Source organism: Malaclemys terrapin, chromosome 5, assembly GCF_027887155.1.
Source record: "Malaclemys terrapin pileata isolate rMalTer1 chromosome 5, rMalTer1.hap1, whole genome shotgun sequence".
In the NCBI taxonomy this organism is placed as follows: Eukaryota; Metazoa; Chordata; order Testudines; family Emydidae; genus Malaclemys; species Malaclemys terrapin.
The window spans coordinates 120,864,642-120,882,478 of NC_071509.1; the positions used below are offsets into that span (position 1 = coordinate 120,864,642).

A 17,837-nucleotide genomic window follows, 5' to 3' on the forward strand; every position below is an offset into this window, starting at 1 on the left:
AATCTGACTTCATTCTAGCTGCCAACAAGTGGGCCACCTCTGTAGACCGCTTAGATCAGAGCAAGGAGCACAGAGGGGAAGGGGGGGGGGTGTCACAGAGCTATCCATGCATTCTGAAGTCACAGCGGTCCCAAAGATGAACATTTCTAACCTGATGCTGATCTCAGGTGGGCTGGATAATTGCTACTTTGTGTCTCCACCCCCCAAAAATACTCAGTGATAACAGTCACAGTTCTAGTGAAGTGCCTGGAAGAATGCCCCGAGGGAGAGAGAGAGACTAATTTGCGTTAAGACATTGTGGTTTAAATATGATGAGATTTAGTCTGTGTGTGTAAAGGTAAGAGAACAGTAGCCATTCCCCACACAAGACTATCTTGTAGAACTGTTTTCATATCTGCTTCCCCTCAGACCTTTCCTAAGAATTTTAATCGGAGGCTGGGATACCTGGAGATGAAGGGAACCTCAGCTACTGAATTTGTGTTGACAAGCCAATTATGAGCCGCTCCACCAGAAACCTAGTGTTCTGTGGCTTCTGAATACCTAACAGTGTATACAATCAGGAGTACACAATGCTAGAATTTCACAGGCAGTCCAAACCACAACCTGCGCTGCTTTCCTAAGCCTGGCCATTTCATTGATTTTAAGGGCAGATTCTGAGCTCAGTTACACCAGAACTGAATAGAACACAAAGATGAACACTGTTATTATATTTGAATTTGGAAGATTTTGCTGTTTACCATGGAAGTGAGCAGAGCTGCAGTGCCAATTCAGAGGAAGAGAGAGGACATGCAGGCATGTACACTGCCACGTGGGTCAGACAGCCCAGATCATAAGAATAGGGGCCAGACTGTGAACCCCTTACTCATATTTGTGAGCAGTGACTTACAAGTCATCTCACAGACAAAATCTGGCTCTAGATGTGGAAATTATGTCTGAGTTTGGGCTAGCATCTTCCTCTTTTTAGCCACTGCCAGACTGATTACACGTTCATAGCTGAAATGGGTTCAAAGTTTCCTGTTCACCAAGACACAGAAGCCACCATTTTCCTGCACTCATACTGCAACTACAAAATGGTGACATTTGGAGACAACTGACCTATGTCTCACCTGCTCTGGCTGTCCCTTTTGCCAAACTCCTCTTCCATTACATAGGTGTTTTAAACAGGAAGGAGGAAGAAAAACAGTCTGAAAGAAGTGCTTTAAAAAAAAAATATATACACACACACACACACCTTTCATTTTCATGAAAATGGTCCAGAGTCCCTGTGCAAGTCAGAGCATCTCCAGAAAAGTTCTTTGCATCGGAACTAAAGCTTGTATCACGAGGTGGGACAGTTTCTGGGAGCCAAGCTTACCAGTCTATTCTCCCCTTGAGGCATACATATGACTCCGTTAATGTCAATGGGAGTTATGCGCAGGCATCAAGGAAAGAAAGTAATCTTTATTTCAAAAGGTTCAAGTGACAGCAGAATACACAGGGGAGATTCTTGCCTCTGTCACCTTTAAAAACACAAAAACTCCTATGCTTGTCCAAACCCTTCAGGTTATGGCTAATTAGAATCCCAATAAAATATAATGAATCAGAGGTCTCTGGGGAGACTTCCTTGCAGTACGTGCTGCCCTTTAATCAGATGTGTTGTACATGATGATATCATCTAGGGAATTCCCAGGCTGGAGGTGGGGGTGGAGAAATTCAATGCCACTGAAGGTAGCTGGTGGCCTGACTTTGAATCAGGAGCACCCACTGCTACTGGTTTGGTCTGCCCAGCCCCACACTGTCATCACTAGTCCCTCCTACATGGACAGCAGAAGACTTGTGTCACGTAGGCTGTGGAACCAGGAACAAAGAACCTGGCCATTGTCAACATGCTGCACGGCTCACAGTTTTGTTTTTCAGAGGAGCAGATGCCTGTTACACGCTTGTCTGTCTGTCTCTCTCTTTTTAAACACTCTTTTTCTATACCAAGAGCCCCTCCCAATCCACACCTGCCAAGTTTCAGGACTAACAACAAAAGCACACTCACTCGCACACTGGAAAAAGGGATATAGGCAGGAATCATAATTGATCTGATCCAAAAAGATGCTGAGCGTCTTCAACTCCTCTTGATGTCAGTGGCAGTGGAGTTGCTCAGCATCTCTCAGGATTGGGCCCAAAATGTGTAATTCAACAAATATGCATTAAAAAAAGGAGTTATTTTTCTTAGCAATGTGGCCCCTTAGCATCACTGGGATAGACCAGAATGCCTGGCCATTTTGCTGACAGGAAAATGCTACTTATAGTAGGTGGCTCCCCTCCCCACAAACACGCAGCGTATATGGTGTAAATTACTCAGGAGTACGATTTCAGTGTTTATTTACATGCAATGTAAACAATAAACAAACAACTCCTGCATTAATCTCTGCAAAGTGCTATACTAAAAAGATCATTGAGTGCATCTGACCATAGGTAACTCATTAACGAAGTCAGTGCAAAAAAACCTCCGGAAAATCGAACTAAGACACAGCATTAAGATATGTGAACTGCAAGCAACTTAACATCACTTTTTTACCTGGTGAATAGAATTCTACATGGAGTATAACACAGACTAGGGAAGCACTGTCCCTAAGGACCAGTAAAGGACAGGAAATAGAACAGTCTTTCTTGAACCCTGATTTTCAGATCTATGTAGGATGGGAGTGGGACGGGGTAGCACAGGGAGAAAGCAGGATATTCTTTTCTGTCTATAAAATACTCAGTTTTGCTTAAGTAGGATCCAGCTACTCACTAGCCTGGGCTGCAAAACACCATGAAAAGAATAATCCTTAATCAGAAAGGACGAATCATTGCAAGAAAGGAGCAAACACATTCTCCCGCCTTTCCCTACGTTACAATCAGACTTGGCACCAATGCAATACTCTATTTCCAGTTTCTCCAGACTTCAGATCAAAATACATTTCCTGTTGTTTTTGGCCAGGCACTATAAGCCCAAAGATACGCCCATCCCACTCATGTTCCCCTCACTCTCTCTTTCTGTGTCACACCAGCAAGCACACAACTGTACCTTCCCAGCTGTTGTCATCGCACAAGGCTGTCAAGTCCAGCCGAGGCACTTCGGAGACGAAGCTATCTTCCTGATCATCAGCATCTTGTTTCCTCTGTAATTTGGTTTCGGGAATGCTCGGGTGCTCCTGAATCTTCATGTTCGAAATCTGCTATAATCCCAAACACACAGCAAAAAAAGAAGAAGAAAAAAAAAAGTAATGTTCAGAGGGAGGTAAAAAATACCTATAGCTGCAGCAACAAGTGTGTTCCTTTAAGCTAAAGATCAAAAACAAACAGTCCACAATGTTTCCAGCTCAGAAACTAAATTCCCTGTTCAGTGACCCCGAAATGCTAATTGGTCACTCACACTGGCAAAAACATCCGTCCATCTGCTTTCCTTGAACTTTTCCTTGTTTAGAAAGCCACAAGGAGCTCCTGAGGCTGTTTGTCCAGACAACTGCATGCAGCTGAAAAAAGCCTCGAATCATTGACTGGGAAGAACAGGGATGGAAGGGGGAAGAAAGGGTGGGTGCGTTTCCTTAAAGAAGTGAAACTCTTTGGAACATCAACAAAAATGCCGCTGTTGTTGCTAAGGCTACAGGAGCAACATGGTGTCTTTTAGAAGCAGCTGTCGCTGCTCCTGAGGCAGCAGCAGCTCTGGAGAGCGAGAAGCGCAGGCCCCGTACACGAATGCTCTCATGCAGGCTGTGCAGGCTCAGATCAATTAGTGCCAGCTAAGCTGTGCTGGCTGCACATGCCCTGATTTCCTGCGGTTGTTTGCTAGCTGGGCGTGGGGAGAGCAGAACTATTTATGGAGGAGCTCTGGGCATTAAAAGCAATGTTGCGCAATTCTAAACGGCAGTAGGGTTTGGCATCGCAGCTGGAAGTAGTGCGGACCCTGGGAAAAAGCCAAAAAAAATGCAGGGAAAGAGCAAGTACCCTTTTTTTTTTTAAAAAAAAAGCACACAACCTGCTGTCAAGTAAGTGATCCATAATTTACATCTAGCAGGAAGCAACTGCTGCTTGCTTCACTATTCTTCACCCACTGAATACTACATAGGCTGCGTGTTCATGCAGAAATCACTGCTATTCTCCCACTCCAGATACACTGCAACTGTGTGTGCATAACAGCATATATGCTGTGTGCACACACAGTGTATATCACCTTCTGATCTCCTGAATAGTTCTGTTACTATCAGACAAAGCAGAGGAGCTGTGCCTGAGGGCTGCTAACGCACAGGAATCTGAACAGTTTTGAATAATGATCTTCAGAACTACTCAGAATGGGGTGGCCAGAGAAAAGAGAAAGTAAAGCACGTATGTATGTATATACACCTATACAAACACAGAGCTTTCAGAGTGAGCAGTAGTAATACACACACACACACACACACACACACACGTGATAATATATACATAAACTGTTACATAATACTTGATTTCAGTAAGCATAGTTTATTCGTAACTGATAGATCATAGTGAAGTAGGTAACTGACAAGCAGAATGTTAAAAACAAACAAAAAGCCCTTCTAGCAATCCAGAGAGTGATATAGAGTAGCACAAATGAGGATACTGAGAGTTTGTGTCCCCAAAAAACTTGACTCTAAGGAGAATTGTCATTGTACAGACAGTGACACTGGATCCAGCCCACACTTCAAAGCTGCACAGAATGAGCCGTCGGAATTGACACTGCATACATGCGTGTCCCTCAATCACACACGAATTTTGTGTCCTACTTACAATATTCTAAGGCGTAACAATTTTACTGTATTCAGCAAAGCAATGAATATTCTACATTAGAGAAAATTGCTCAGAGAATATGCATGATATCTTGATTTTTTACAAAAAATTATAACCTTGATGCTGAAGATCCTGGTATGTAATGCATTTGTATAACTTTACGTTTTGTTTCTCTTTTCAGTAGGTTAGCTTTTTAAAACATTAGTTAACAAAAATAAGGCAATGCTAGCTGATATTACTATGAATTAGAAACTTAACTCTCCCTGTTTTACATTGCACCAAGGAAATACTCGACAACACCAGAGTGTGTGTATCATGAGCACAAATGTCAGTTCACTACCCGATATCTTACAAGCTGCTTCCCACATGTGGACTTAAAATATTTCCTTACATTCAACAAAAGCGTGTTTTGTTTTGTTTTTTTTCTGAAGAGATTTAAATGATTACAGACTCCTATAACAACAGGATTCATGACAGGGCAGAAACAAACAGTGTTATCCACTCCCTAAAGGACAAACTGTACCATTTTATAATCTGCCCTCGTGTTGTCATCACACTAATTTAAGACTGAAAATCCCGCAATGAGCTTTCAAAGTGATGTAATTAATAAAAGCATCTGAGGGGAAAAACATACCAAGTTTCTACAGCAACTAGAGTATACTAAACTATTTTCTTTAGCAGCTAACAGAACATTCAGGAATAAACGGACCATTTAGAAGGCAGCAACCAGAAAATGTAATTTACCTTATTACAGAATTAACTGTTTTCCCACAACAACCTTATAATTTCATGATTCATCATGACTCTGAATACATTATATCTGCAGCAGATATAAATGTATGTTCCAGATGGGTACATTTCACCGCACTGTAAATATTTCGATTGACATAGTAACTTAATGACATTTGTTTTCCTTTGAGTTCACTTAGTTGATTGCCATATTTGAAATTCTTGCTTAAAAATGGATCTGTCCTGTTATAACAATCAGTTACTCTCAGTTCTTGAGGGCATGGGTTACTTACTCACTCATGTAGCTCCTAATACTATGAATAAACCATTAGGCATTCTGAAGAATAACGGTGGCATAAACCCAAGAGAGACAAGAAGACAGATGTGCACTAGTGTAACCTAATGCATTTGAATTAACAATCTCAACCTACAGTTTCATGGATAGTTCACTATTTTAATGACAAAAATTTTCTTTTTGGTTGTCTGATGCAACTGGCTTCCAGCCTTTATGAAGCTGAGTTGGAAGTATAAATAGCAACAGAAAAAATGGGAAGCAGCATGCTTCAGGGGTCAATATATTACCATTCCTTACAAATCTAAAGAACTCTGTACTGATCTTACTAGCCTGAAGTCATGATATACCATTGATACTAGTAACATTAACAACAACAAAAAAATCTTACAATGAGACACTTTGGATATGATTTTTAGAAACCGTTCGCAGCTACATTTTTTGGAACAAATATTGTGGTTGCAAATAACTGGGATTGCAATTGATGCCACCTAGAGTTTAACTACAAGACTAAATCAATAAATCAGGTAGGCTGATATTTACATGATTTATTTGTACCTGGCAAAACTGGAGCTGCAAAATAGAAGGTCAGGTTCTGATCCCTTTCAAAAAATCATGTCCTTTATTGAGCTGTTCATTTTAGGGATGGAAGATTACATAGGGGTAAGCAGCATATTTCAACACCATAGTTGAAATGCTGGTACTAGAGCCAGAATGGAAGTGACTGACAGATACAGATCTCTCTCATTCATGGTGCTTCATGGGTAAGACAACAACAAAGCAGAGGTAACCTTTTATGCTTATTTTAACTCTGCCTGGGGAATGATGATAGTGATTATTGTTTTGGTTGCAGTAAGTGTACAAGGTGCTGTCTAAACAGAAACAAAGTCGTGATTCTTATTCTGAAGTGTGTATGACAACGTGCTCAGCCATCTCAAAATGTTAGAAAGAAACAGAAATTTCTTGGAATTGAGTTCAGAAGTCTGTATTCTACTGACAGCTGGAAGTGGATCCAAATCTCTTTTGCATGTTTTAAAGGGCTCTCTGACCCTCCCACTAACAAACTACTAGAACTGTGAAACATGGAACATCTTTCCAGAGCTGCAAGACACTATCCATTCTGTGGCTAACCCCCTGAATTATGCAAGTCTCACTGCATCTGGGGATTCATTTACTGCTCTGCATAAATGTAAAAAACTGAAGATTTTAGTGATTTAACTGGGGAGAAAATAATACCACCCAACAGGACCCCTCTGTTAGTTCATATGGCATTAAATTCCATTTATTTTACTCAACCCCTGACATGTTTCACGTGCTGCAGAGTTGAATACTGGAAATGCATTAACGGTATTATAAACATTGGCAGGTGGAAGCTAGAGGTTTTTGCAGTTGAAGCCCCCACACCCGTTTTTTAAGACCTGGGGAGATCTGGGAAGCCCTTCTAGTTTGTGGAATGAGCACATCAGCTGAATGTCAATATGATCAGCAGTTAATATGCTGAAGAACAGATTGGCATCATTACATTTCAAAGTCAACACTGAAATGAATGGGAACAGTTTACATGCCTCTGAGAGCTACTGTTTCAGGGTGTATGCAGACCCAGACAGACATCATTTACATTGGTTACATTCAGTTCCGGTTTGGAAAGCTTTCCTTTGCAACCGTAAGTGCTAGAAACTATTTTTTTTTTAAATTAAAGTTTAGATTCTGGAGCATGTTTCTACAGCAAAGGATGGACCCTAGCAAATTCCAACGCTTCAGGAGTGCAGAATACATGGGGCTCTACATGCCTGCATCCAGGGTCCAGGGCAAACCAAAAACTGTATGAGTAACAACCAATGCCTATTCAATTATCTCAACTTGCAAGCTCCTCATATCGTCTTCAAAATCCTTATATTGGAGGTGGTGTGGGTGGGTGGAAGGGTAAGTAAAAGTCTTTCACTTATTGTGAATGAGTTGTTTGTTACAAAAGGTATGTTTTAAGCTCCCCTAAGCAACAGGCTTACAAGGCACAAGGAATGTAAAACTACCGTGAAGGAATGCAACATTTTCTTGACCTTGTAATTCCTATATAATGCGATCTCAGGGTTAATGCTGCACTTTTCTTATTGAATTTTAAGTTCTTTATAAGGAGAAGTTCATTTTGAAATCATAATTTAATATTCCAGATTTTTTTAAAATAAAATGAAACAAAACAAAACTAGTTTGAAATCCAAGGATCAGCTCTTTGAAGTTACTGTCCATACAGCAGGAGCTTGAAGACAGCAGCCTCTGCAGACCCCTGTGTCCTCTCCCACACAGAATGGAGAGGTTGCGGGCTCTACCCCTGAGCCCCCATAAATGTGCTGGCCAGCCCAGCTGAGCCGACGTGGAGTGATCTGTACCTGGTGCAGGGCTCTCACAGATTGTTTCCCTCCCTGGAGCCCAGGGGGAACTGGGGACTAGACTGTGCATTTCTGAGTCACAACGTGAACTCTGGACAAGCTGAGAGCTTGTGGCAAAGCTACAAATTGAGCCTTAAGGCAATGCCACCTCCCTCACTGAAAATACGGCCTGCATAACCTCTGTAGCAATGTGCCCTGACAGGGCCATGCTGAGCCAATGATTCATCATTTTCAGACAATCACTTCCGGTTCTCCCTACCCTTCCTGCTTCTGGAGAGTGACACTGCTGGAAATCAAAGGGTCTAACAACATCAACAAAAGAGCAGCAACTATTTTTAAACAGCGCGAAGAGATGGGTTTAAAAATATCAGCTGCAATACCCCTCTCAACCTCCAATCCGTCACGTGGAATACAGATAGCCCTTGTCCACAATAGCCTTTTCTTTTCCCAGTCCCTCTTAAAATTTCTCTCTGCCATTGGTGCAGCTCCACCAATGGTAGTAACTAAAGGGGCGCTGGTGCAGATAATTCTCCAGTGGCATTTTAACTGCTGTGCTGTCTAGACCTGCTGAGCAGTGCTAACTGAACCAGTGATTAAAATGCCGTCAGCCCTACTTATGCTGGCACTCCTTTTATGGCACTTACCGGCAGCGCTGCACTCGTCGTATTGCAACTTTAAGGGGAAAAAAGTCTTGTGCAGGCACAACCACAGGAAAAGAAATGTGGCGTAAAAAGATGGCATGAATGCTTTTCAGGTCATAACTCCAATTAAACCATATCTAGCTGGCTTCTCAGGGTACGTTTCTTAGAATAGTTACAGAGTCACTGGCAAGAAGCCACGGTGAAAAATTATTAGCATAGGGCAGAAACAGACCCTTCTAAATAAGCAATTCCCTCCCTCAAGTCACCATTCCCAAGAGAGAAAGGGGGAAAAAAATTAATTTGCATCAGACATGAAAATTTATCCACCAAGATTAGGAAACCACAATGGGAAGTCATATATAAAAGACCAAAATTATTTCAGAAAAAAACAGGAGAGACAAAGTTAATCTCAGTACATGGTGAACTAATCAGTCACATGCCCTGCTCACTAGGATCTTTATGGAACTCAATGTCAAACTGCTGACTTCAGTGACTTTTGTTTTTTTGATAAGTAGGGGTTACAGGGAAAGGAACAGATGTTAAGCCTCATTGTTCAATTATATCCAGGAGAAAAACAAAGCAAACTTCATTTTGGAAGGCAGGGCGCTGCCTCAGAGTTACAACATTTCATTTGAAGCATTTACCTTCCTGACCGGCTAGTTCTATAAAATTCAACTTTGCTATTCGTTTTGCCCAGGACCAAATCTCAAAAATATGAAGATACCAACCTGTGAGTGCCTGAAAAACACATCGTCATTTTCATTTTCTTTGCTATTAAAAAAAAAAGGAAACAAAAATAAACCAGACTGTCTCATAGGGAAAGCAAACAAACTTTTGTACCCTCCACTTTTTATACTTTGGCTACCATTGCCAATACCATCTCTTTTAAAAGGGTTGGAGTGTGCTTGCTATTGCTTGTAAATACAGTAAATAAGTGATACTCAGTGTCACAGCACTCTAAGCTACTATCCCATCCATTTTGCTTCCTCTTAGAAGCTATTTGTGGAAAATATAATATAATTAAATTCTGCTGCCCTTAATCCAAACAAATTCACATCTCCCAACTACAGCGATGGAGTAAAATTCTCCTTACTCAAGCAAAGCTGAGTGATTGGGCTCTCTGGGGGAGGAAAATGAAGTGCAGAAAGGGGGGTTGGGCTCCCCAAACTTGGGGCCAGGGAGTGGGCTAAAGTGCATCAGCTGCCCTTCTGCAGCAGTTGTCTTGGGGTGTGTGTTGGAGTTTACAGTATCCATGAAAACACAGATCCTGGGGCCCTTCTCCTTACCTGCCCATCTCCCTACCCTCCATGCTATTCTGTGTGGCATGGGGGCCGAGCCCCTTTTTGGTATACAAGAGAGGGCTGAGGCCTTCCTGCAGAGCCTCTCTCCTCTCTACACAAGTCCAATGTGGGGCTGTGGTGATGAAGCCCCTCTGCAGCAAACTGAACGTCACCCCCATGGACTACTGAAGGTCTGTCTGTACAGCAGATGGGAGCATGCTTGCCAGCGCAGGGAGACAAACAAGCTAGCCCTGCTCGAGCTAGCACACTAAAAGTAGCAGCGTAGCCACGGTAACAGGGATGGCTCAGGCTAGTGCCCGAGTACACACCCACCCAGCACCTCTGCATACCCATGGGGTGGCTAGCCCGAGCTAGCACATTACCCACGCTACAGTGTTATTTTTAGCAAGCTAGCTTGAGCAGAACTAGCAAGCGTCCGTCTGCTTGCCCTGGGAAGCACCTCCCAGCTGCAGTGTGGACGTACCCTAAGAAACAACAATCACATCACAGAGCCACTTGGAGAGCAAAACGTAAGTTATAAAAGTCACCTTTCGTCAGACAAAACCTCCATGTCATCAGGTCCTGCTCTGGCTATCGGCCTTGAGGAGCTAAAGCTTTCCATACTCTGTAACACAGCAAATTTTAAAGACAATAAGTTAGATAAAAGGAATAATAATGCTGGAGGCCATTACAACATTGTATCCAAACCAAGTACTACATAGAACAAGGGGACAATCACGGGTCTTTCATAGAATTACAATTTAAAAAAGCATGCTTCACTATCCATTTCCTGCACTAAAAACAACAGCGTGGCACTAAAACAAGTGCCCGTCACCAGAACCCTTAAAGTGTTTCGCAAAGAACAGCTTGTGAGGCTAGGATTCTTGTCCCCATTTAACAGACTGGAAAAAAGAATAAGAGAAGGGCAAATCTCTTAACAAGCTGTGAAAGAGCTGGTAACAAAATCCAAGACACCTGTCACCAGCCAATCCTATGCTTTACTCACTAAATCACATTCATATCAAGAATTTTAAGGTGAAAGCAACTAAAGTAATAGAGTTGCCTCAAAACACATTTTAACGACAGCACAGTTTGTGTTTGACTCAGGAAGAATTATAAAGTGCCTCTTCTTGAAAGAGGAAGAGGCTAAGGATGAAAAATGATTACTGTATACATGGAGGTTACGTAAACTACAACAACATGTATACAGGACAATCACTTACAGAATCTTGATTTGAAGTTTGCTCTGGTCATCAGCTATAAGGAACAGTAATGATGTCGTTCATCTCAAGCTTGAAAAATTATGAAAAGAATCTGAACTCTGATCTACCCTGGTTCGCTTGTGTAAAAAAGGCTTATAAATGACCTGTGTCAGTTTTATAGACATGATTTCATTAGACACTGGTTATCCCAGCCACTGACCATAAGTCTGTTTGCATCTCTTACCAGTCTCCAAGCTAAATTCTAAAAGGTGCACACAAAAAAACGGACAAAAAATGGGTGCACAAAAAGACCCACATTTGGACACATAACACATATAGAGTCATGGCATATGCAAATGGCTAATTATGAACACAAGATACAAATGTCAGATTTTACAGATGTAACTGATGTGAAAATCTAACTCAATTTGAATGAATCAGAATTTTTTTTAACCTTCCATCACACAAGGTCAAGTCACATACTCTATACTTGTAAGCAACACACGTAGTTCACTTTCTTTCTGCTGAATATAGCTCACCTCTATAGTGTCTATAAAAACAGATAAATGAGAGGGACTGGGGAAAGCAGACATATGTGAGCAAGTCCTGTACACACTTGAGTGTCTGCTTATTGAAAATTGTTTTCCTACTGAGTTTCTTTCAAACTGGAAGCATGTTTCAAAATCGCCTACAGTCTCTTACTAGATACGTTGAATATGGCCATTTCGTGCATGCGAGTACAATTTTTCAGTTCTTTGGCTATGTCTCCTTCCTGGAAGGCAGCCTTCAGTGGTTTGAAATAGAAGAAAAAGCCCTCTGTCAGTGCATCAGAGTGCAGTTCCTGAACAAGACTACATGAGAACAGAATTCCCAGAGCACTCGGAGACATTCATGATGTGGAACTCCCTTCTCTTTAAAATCCAAGCAGATGTGTTCTTTTGGCTACACGATTCCATCAGCACAGTCTAGTTATGCTTCAGCATTGCCTTAGGAGCCTCTTCAAGATGACCAGGCATAAAAATGACATCAGAATTTTAGCAGTTTAACTAAAAACGGGGCATAACAAGTTTTAATGTTTATTATTTGGTTTTGCTTAGGAGGGTTAATTGAAGAGGATTTCTCTTTGACTGTCCCTTCACACTCTGGGTCAGATGCTACTGAGCAGATAAGACAAGAGTTCCCACACAATTTCCTACTAATCACTTCAAGCTTCACTGATGGGGTGGGAAGAGTTAAGAGAAAATGAGAAAGAGGATGTTGTCTGAGTGCTCCTGGAGCAGAAACGGTCTCCTAGGGCTTTTCTACAGAGGAAAGTTATATCAGGATAAGCTAAGGTAGGATCTTAAATCTGTATAGTTATACCAGTGCAGTATAACCACTCGTGTGGACACCCTAATTCTGGTATAAGAGTACCTTTTTCGGTTTACCTTACATCATTTGGAAAAGGGTTTATGGTAAACTGAAAAAAAGTCACTCATATACCAGAATAAGAGCATCCACATGGGAGGTTATACTGGTATATCTATCTAGAATGATATAACTGGACAACAGTGTTTAGACAAGGCCGTAGTATGTATCTATAAAAAGAAGAACAGAAGTACTTGTGGCATATGTATCTATACTTCACCAAGAACAATAGGGCCTTCATCCTGGCTGGGTCTCTGGGCACTACTGCAATAAAAATAGGAAATAAATTACATTCGTAAAAGAGAGTTCAGTCGCTATGCCAGCTCAAGCTGCATCTTAGGGTCCACAGGAGCAGGAACTTACGAGTATACGTGCGTGCTCTGTGTACGATGGGAGATGCAGTTCTCCTACCTATTTTCCAAGCAAGTTCCTGGGCAATGTCCTGTTGGCAGAGGCTGCCTCTCTACAGCTGCATCCTATACTATGTGTATTTTGTGCATTCTGACTTGTGCTTTCCTTAAACTGTCAGAAATATTCCTCCTGTTTCCATTTGACAGTTCCACTGAGATGCACTTTCAGCCACACCACATGAGGTGACAACATGCCTGGCCACGTCTCATAGGCATGCTCCAGGTAGGATCTGTGCAGCCCGTGTACGAATCCTGATCTCCAGCAGCTCCACAGTTCAGAGAAGGGCCACAAAAGGGAAATGTGTAAGAGACAGATTATAGGCAATGCAATTTGATGACCCTTCATTTGAGAGTGGCTAGAGCAGTGGTCACCAACTGGTCGATCGCGATCGACTGGTCGATCCTAGAGGACCTCCCAGTCGATTGTGTTCTCTGGTGATGCAGCATGGCTGCCGCTAAGACAGACTCCCTACCCTGGCCCCATGCCACTCCTGGAAGCGGCCAGTGCAGGCCCAGGGGCAGGGGTCTCCCTCTGCACGCTGCTCCTGCCTGCAAGCACCACACTGCGAACCCCTGGGCCCCAGCCCAGAGCCTGCACTCCCCTCCCAAACTCCAACCCCAACCCCCTGCCTCAGCCTGGTGAAAGTGAGTGAGGGTGGGGGAGAGCGGGCAGGGCCTCGGGGAAGGGGCAGGGTAACTCCTGGGTTGCCCTTAGATTCAAAAAGTGATCTTGGGCGTAAAAAGGTTGGAGACCACTAGGTTAGATCCTCACCAACCCCTCAACCCCAAGGTATTCAGTCAAGTAGGTATTTTGGCAGTCTTTCCTTCTTAAAGGCCACATTCTGGGCCAGATTCTCATTTACACTTCACTCTGGAAGAGTGAAAGGGCCCGAATGGGGACATCAGTGTAATGTCCTCCCCACTTTCAGGCCGCTTTACACTGCCAGAGTGGTATTAAGGGGCCTTAGTGTAAAAGCAAATCAGGCTCTGAGTGGCACTTCAGTGGAAGCTGCACATGTGTCTCCAGAGCCAGGACATGGCCCCACATCTGCAGAAACTAATTTGCTTTACATTTATTTAAAAGAAAAAGAGAAATACTTCCAATGTTTGTGGACGGTCACCATACCACCCATTAACGCAGTAATGGGAAGCAGAAGAAGAATCCCCCACTAAAGAAAATGATGCGGTCTTCTCCATTAGAGAGGAGGAAAGGAGGCAACTGCATATACTGTCCCACAGGGACGCTACTGCACGTCAGTACTTGCCGCCAGAGGGCAGTTAGCTCTACTCTGGCCAATTACTTTGGAATTGTAAGTATAATTGTAAGTACAAGAGGGTTGTTTTTGGACGGGGGAGGCTCCTTGCATGTTCCCCACCTCCGGAACACCAACAAAAGAGCCACTTGTACTCTTGGCCCAAACGCTGAAATCTGTCTCGTGTAGCAGTTCTAAGGGTGCAGACATTAAATGTCTATTATATGCGATAGGCTATTGATGCTTCGTGCTGAATCTAATACATGGAGCCTATGATTTCTCAGTTTCTTTCCTTCATTTTATCAATACCATTTCTATCTAGCACACAAAAGAACCCAACTCATTCTCTCATTGGTATCTGTGTACATTTCAGACTGATAAATAACCACGGTTGTGTAATCTAAAACAAGTGTGCCAGAACACGATGTACTTTTTCAAAACAAACCTATCACATTTCACAGGCACTCACCTATAGGAGACTTTGGAACTCAATCAACAACAGAGAAAATATTCCACAGATGGCAAAGCCTACTCTTTTCTCAGGGTATTGTAATGCTACCAGTGGTGCTAAAAGTTTGTGATGTGCCAGGTATCATATGGCATTGTATGCCTGTCTTTATCAAGGGCCCAAGTTGAAAGACACTGTAAGTTCTAACTGCTAACACAACATTTGGTGCCTGTGTTGACTATAGGGGGAAGGAGATGTTGCATCAGCAATTTTTGCGGTTTGTCACTGTGGGCAAACTGTCTTCTACTGGGAAGGTCAAACAGGGATCACAAACATGCTGTGATTCAAAACAAAAACACTGCACAGTTTAAACCCGTGTCTTCTATAGGCTGTGGTACATTGCAAACATAACTGGTGCATTTTCAGTCAAAAGGTGTGATGTATCTAGACTGATCAGTTTTCATCCTAAAGGACTTCAAAGCATTTTGCAGAGTGTATGCATACAGCACCACTGAAATGCAGCCACTGCTGGGAGGAAGGGCAACCACCAAACTCACCCACTGATAATGACCCTGGCACTCACTCACTACAAACAACACACTGATGAGCTACATTGTGATGGAAAACTATCGGACAGAATTCAAAAAGAGAAACCCCCCTCACACCAGCTGATGGTCCAACCTGTGAGGTGCTGAACAGTCAATCCTACTAAACTCTTGCAGGGTTGGGGACAAATTTCACCTCCTTACTCTATTTTTGAAACCATATTGTTTTGCTTTATTAAAAACAAAAATAGCTACGTGTAGACTAAGAGGGTCAAAGTGTGAATTTGGCCCTTCTGTAATCACAATGCACTTGTTAAGAGTGTAGGGCCCGATTCTCCATGGCCCTAACCAGCCATTTACATCTGTGCAAAGTGCAAGTGATTACAGCTGTGTAAATGGCGACACAAGGTACAAGGCAGTGGAGAAGCGTGATGCTTGCTTGCGAGTGGGATATTCTTTCCCAACATGACACTGACCCTTTCTGCAAGTGGTATGGCATGTTCACTTACCACAAGGCTATCCTGGTTATCGTTAAGCTCAGAAAGTTTAGTGCTGGATTTCTGCCGTTTTGGTTTATTCCTTTCTCCAATATACCCGGAGTTGTTTTCTTGTAATTTTTCTACTTCCTGAGGAGTCAGAATACAATCTTCAAGGTTTCCGAATCCAGAAGGAATGTTTTCTTTGTTGATGACCTCTCTGAGGAAGGAAAATTACATTGCAACAAAACTGTTTTTTAAAAACACAATCCTATTGCATTTATGCTACTGGCAGAGAAATGCATTATACTGACTGGTGCAGTTCTGGAATTGTCTCTTAAACCCCATCTGCATTTCATCCTATTGCAAGAAACACAACACAAGCTGCGACATCCTAAATCGCAACAAGGAGTTAAAAACAGGTGAACTACATCGCATGAGAAAACATGGTGATCAACACTGGGGACCTGATCCAACTCCCACCAAAGTCAGTGGAAAGAATGGATCAGCTCCTGGATGTACTAGTTATTTTTATAAGGTTATGTGAGCTAACTTTCCCAGAGACAAATGTTTGGTTTTTTTTTTTTTAGCAACTAACAACTTGTAATAATTTCCGGTATAAATTGAAAGCAGAATTTGGGCATGGCTCCCAAACCTACTGTAACTCAGCCCTTTACCCAAGTTTGCAGGGTAAGAATACATGAGGCATTTCCATTGCACACTCGTTTTCTTTTCTTTTTTTGGGGGGGGGGGAGGGAAGGAGGGGTGAGGGTGAGGGAGTGGTCAGTAACAGAGACCGGGATGGGAATGAAAGTGCCTCATCAACAATAACTGCAATGCTGTGATAGAGAACTGTGTGATTTGTTGTGCTGCATGGAAATGTGTTAGCTTGCTTAAATGCTTCTTATCTAAATAAATTCCTGTTTGTCTAGTCAGATCTGTGTGTTTTCCAGAAATGTCATCTCTATGCTCATCTTTGCCTCCTTGCTTAGGAGGGTGGAAATCTTCTGCTAGCTCCCTTTCCCTGCAGTCATTCTTCTGCAGTGCCACTCCTCTGCCCTCTTTAATAGGTGATTTTTCTATTATGTGCAATAATAGAGGCACTTTCAAAAATACATACATCACTGTATTTCTTCTATTTGTATATCGATATGCATTTCCTTCCTCCCAACCTCTATGCTCCCTTAGGCTAAAAGCCAGAGAGGGAAGGCTGGAATGGAGGGTAACAGTTGTACACATCCACAGCAGTTTTGTACAGAGAGGCACAAGGCTCAAGCTCTGTTTTCAGGAACATCCGTGAAGTTGCTTTAGAGTGGCACTGGTGTAAATGAGAGAGGAGAATCTGACCCCGAAGTGTTTGGCTAGTCCTCATGAGGGAGAAAGTATTCAGATTTTTAAAAAATGCTCTAGTTATTTTCTAGGTCACAAGTCATTTCTATGTTTTGTCTCTGGAAAAGGGAGATGACAGAGAATTATCAATCTCTGGATAAAGCCTATCAGACCCATTTAACTTTCTGCAATTGTTATTTTTAAATCACTGAGATGTGATTCATTACATTTAGACGGTAGGTCATGTGGTGTACAAAATGTAAGCCTATGCATATGTTTATGCCATAAATATTATCCCAGCTGTATGCTGCCACTGTATTGTGTAGCACCATGGGTCTTCTTTAGATCTGTGTCCAGACAGCAAAGAGATAAAGCCAGCCAAAATCAAAAAGGTCTCAAATGAAATTTTCAGTTTTCCACAATTTCCCTAACAGATCCCAGGACAATTTATCCCTCTGAAACCATAGAAATGACCTGATTTCGCAGTGCCATTAAGTTAGGACTTTTGATTTGCTTTAAATTAATGTCTGGGGCTTTGGGGTCAATCCAGTACTGAAGAGTTAGCAGCTAAATGGGCTAGAAAGCACTAACGGCAAATATACAATGCAATGCAGAGGCTGTGCAGAAAAAACTGCAGTGCTATATATGCCGCCAAACACGTACACTAGCCCGCCTCTGAC

General features: G+C 42.4%; 1 protein-coding gene across 9 annotated transcripts in view; it reads right to left on the reverse strand.

Annotated features, from left to right (window-relative positions):
* LOC128838332 (protein FAM13A-like) overlaps window positions 1-17,837 on the reverse strand; it is a 359,314-nt gene that overhangs the window by 32,354 nt on the left and 309,123 nt on the right. For 8 of the 9 annotated variants that reach the window (XM_054030435.1, XM_054030434.1, XM_054030433.1 and 5 more), the window contains 4 exons: window positions 15,862-16,048; window positions 10,636-10,712; window positions 9,536-9,578; window positions 3,041-3,191 (listed from right to left, as the gene is read on the reverse strand). In XM_054030435.1, coding sequence (XP_053886410.1) covers window positions 3,041-3,191; window positions 9,536-9,578; window positions 10,636-10,712; window positions 15,862-16,048 — 458 coding nt within the window. The remainder of the gene's footprint in view (window positions 1-3,040; window positions 3,192-9,535; window positions 9,579-10,635; window positions 10,713-15,861; window positions 16,049-17,837) is intronic. The other variant, XM_054030432.1, reaches the window with a different exon arrangement.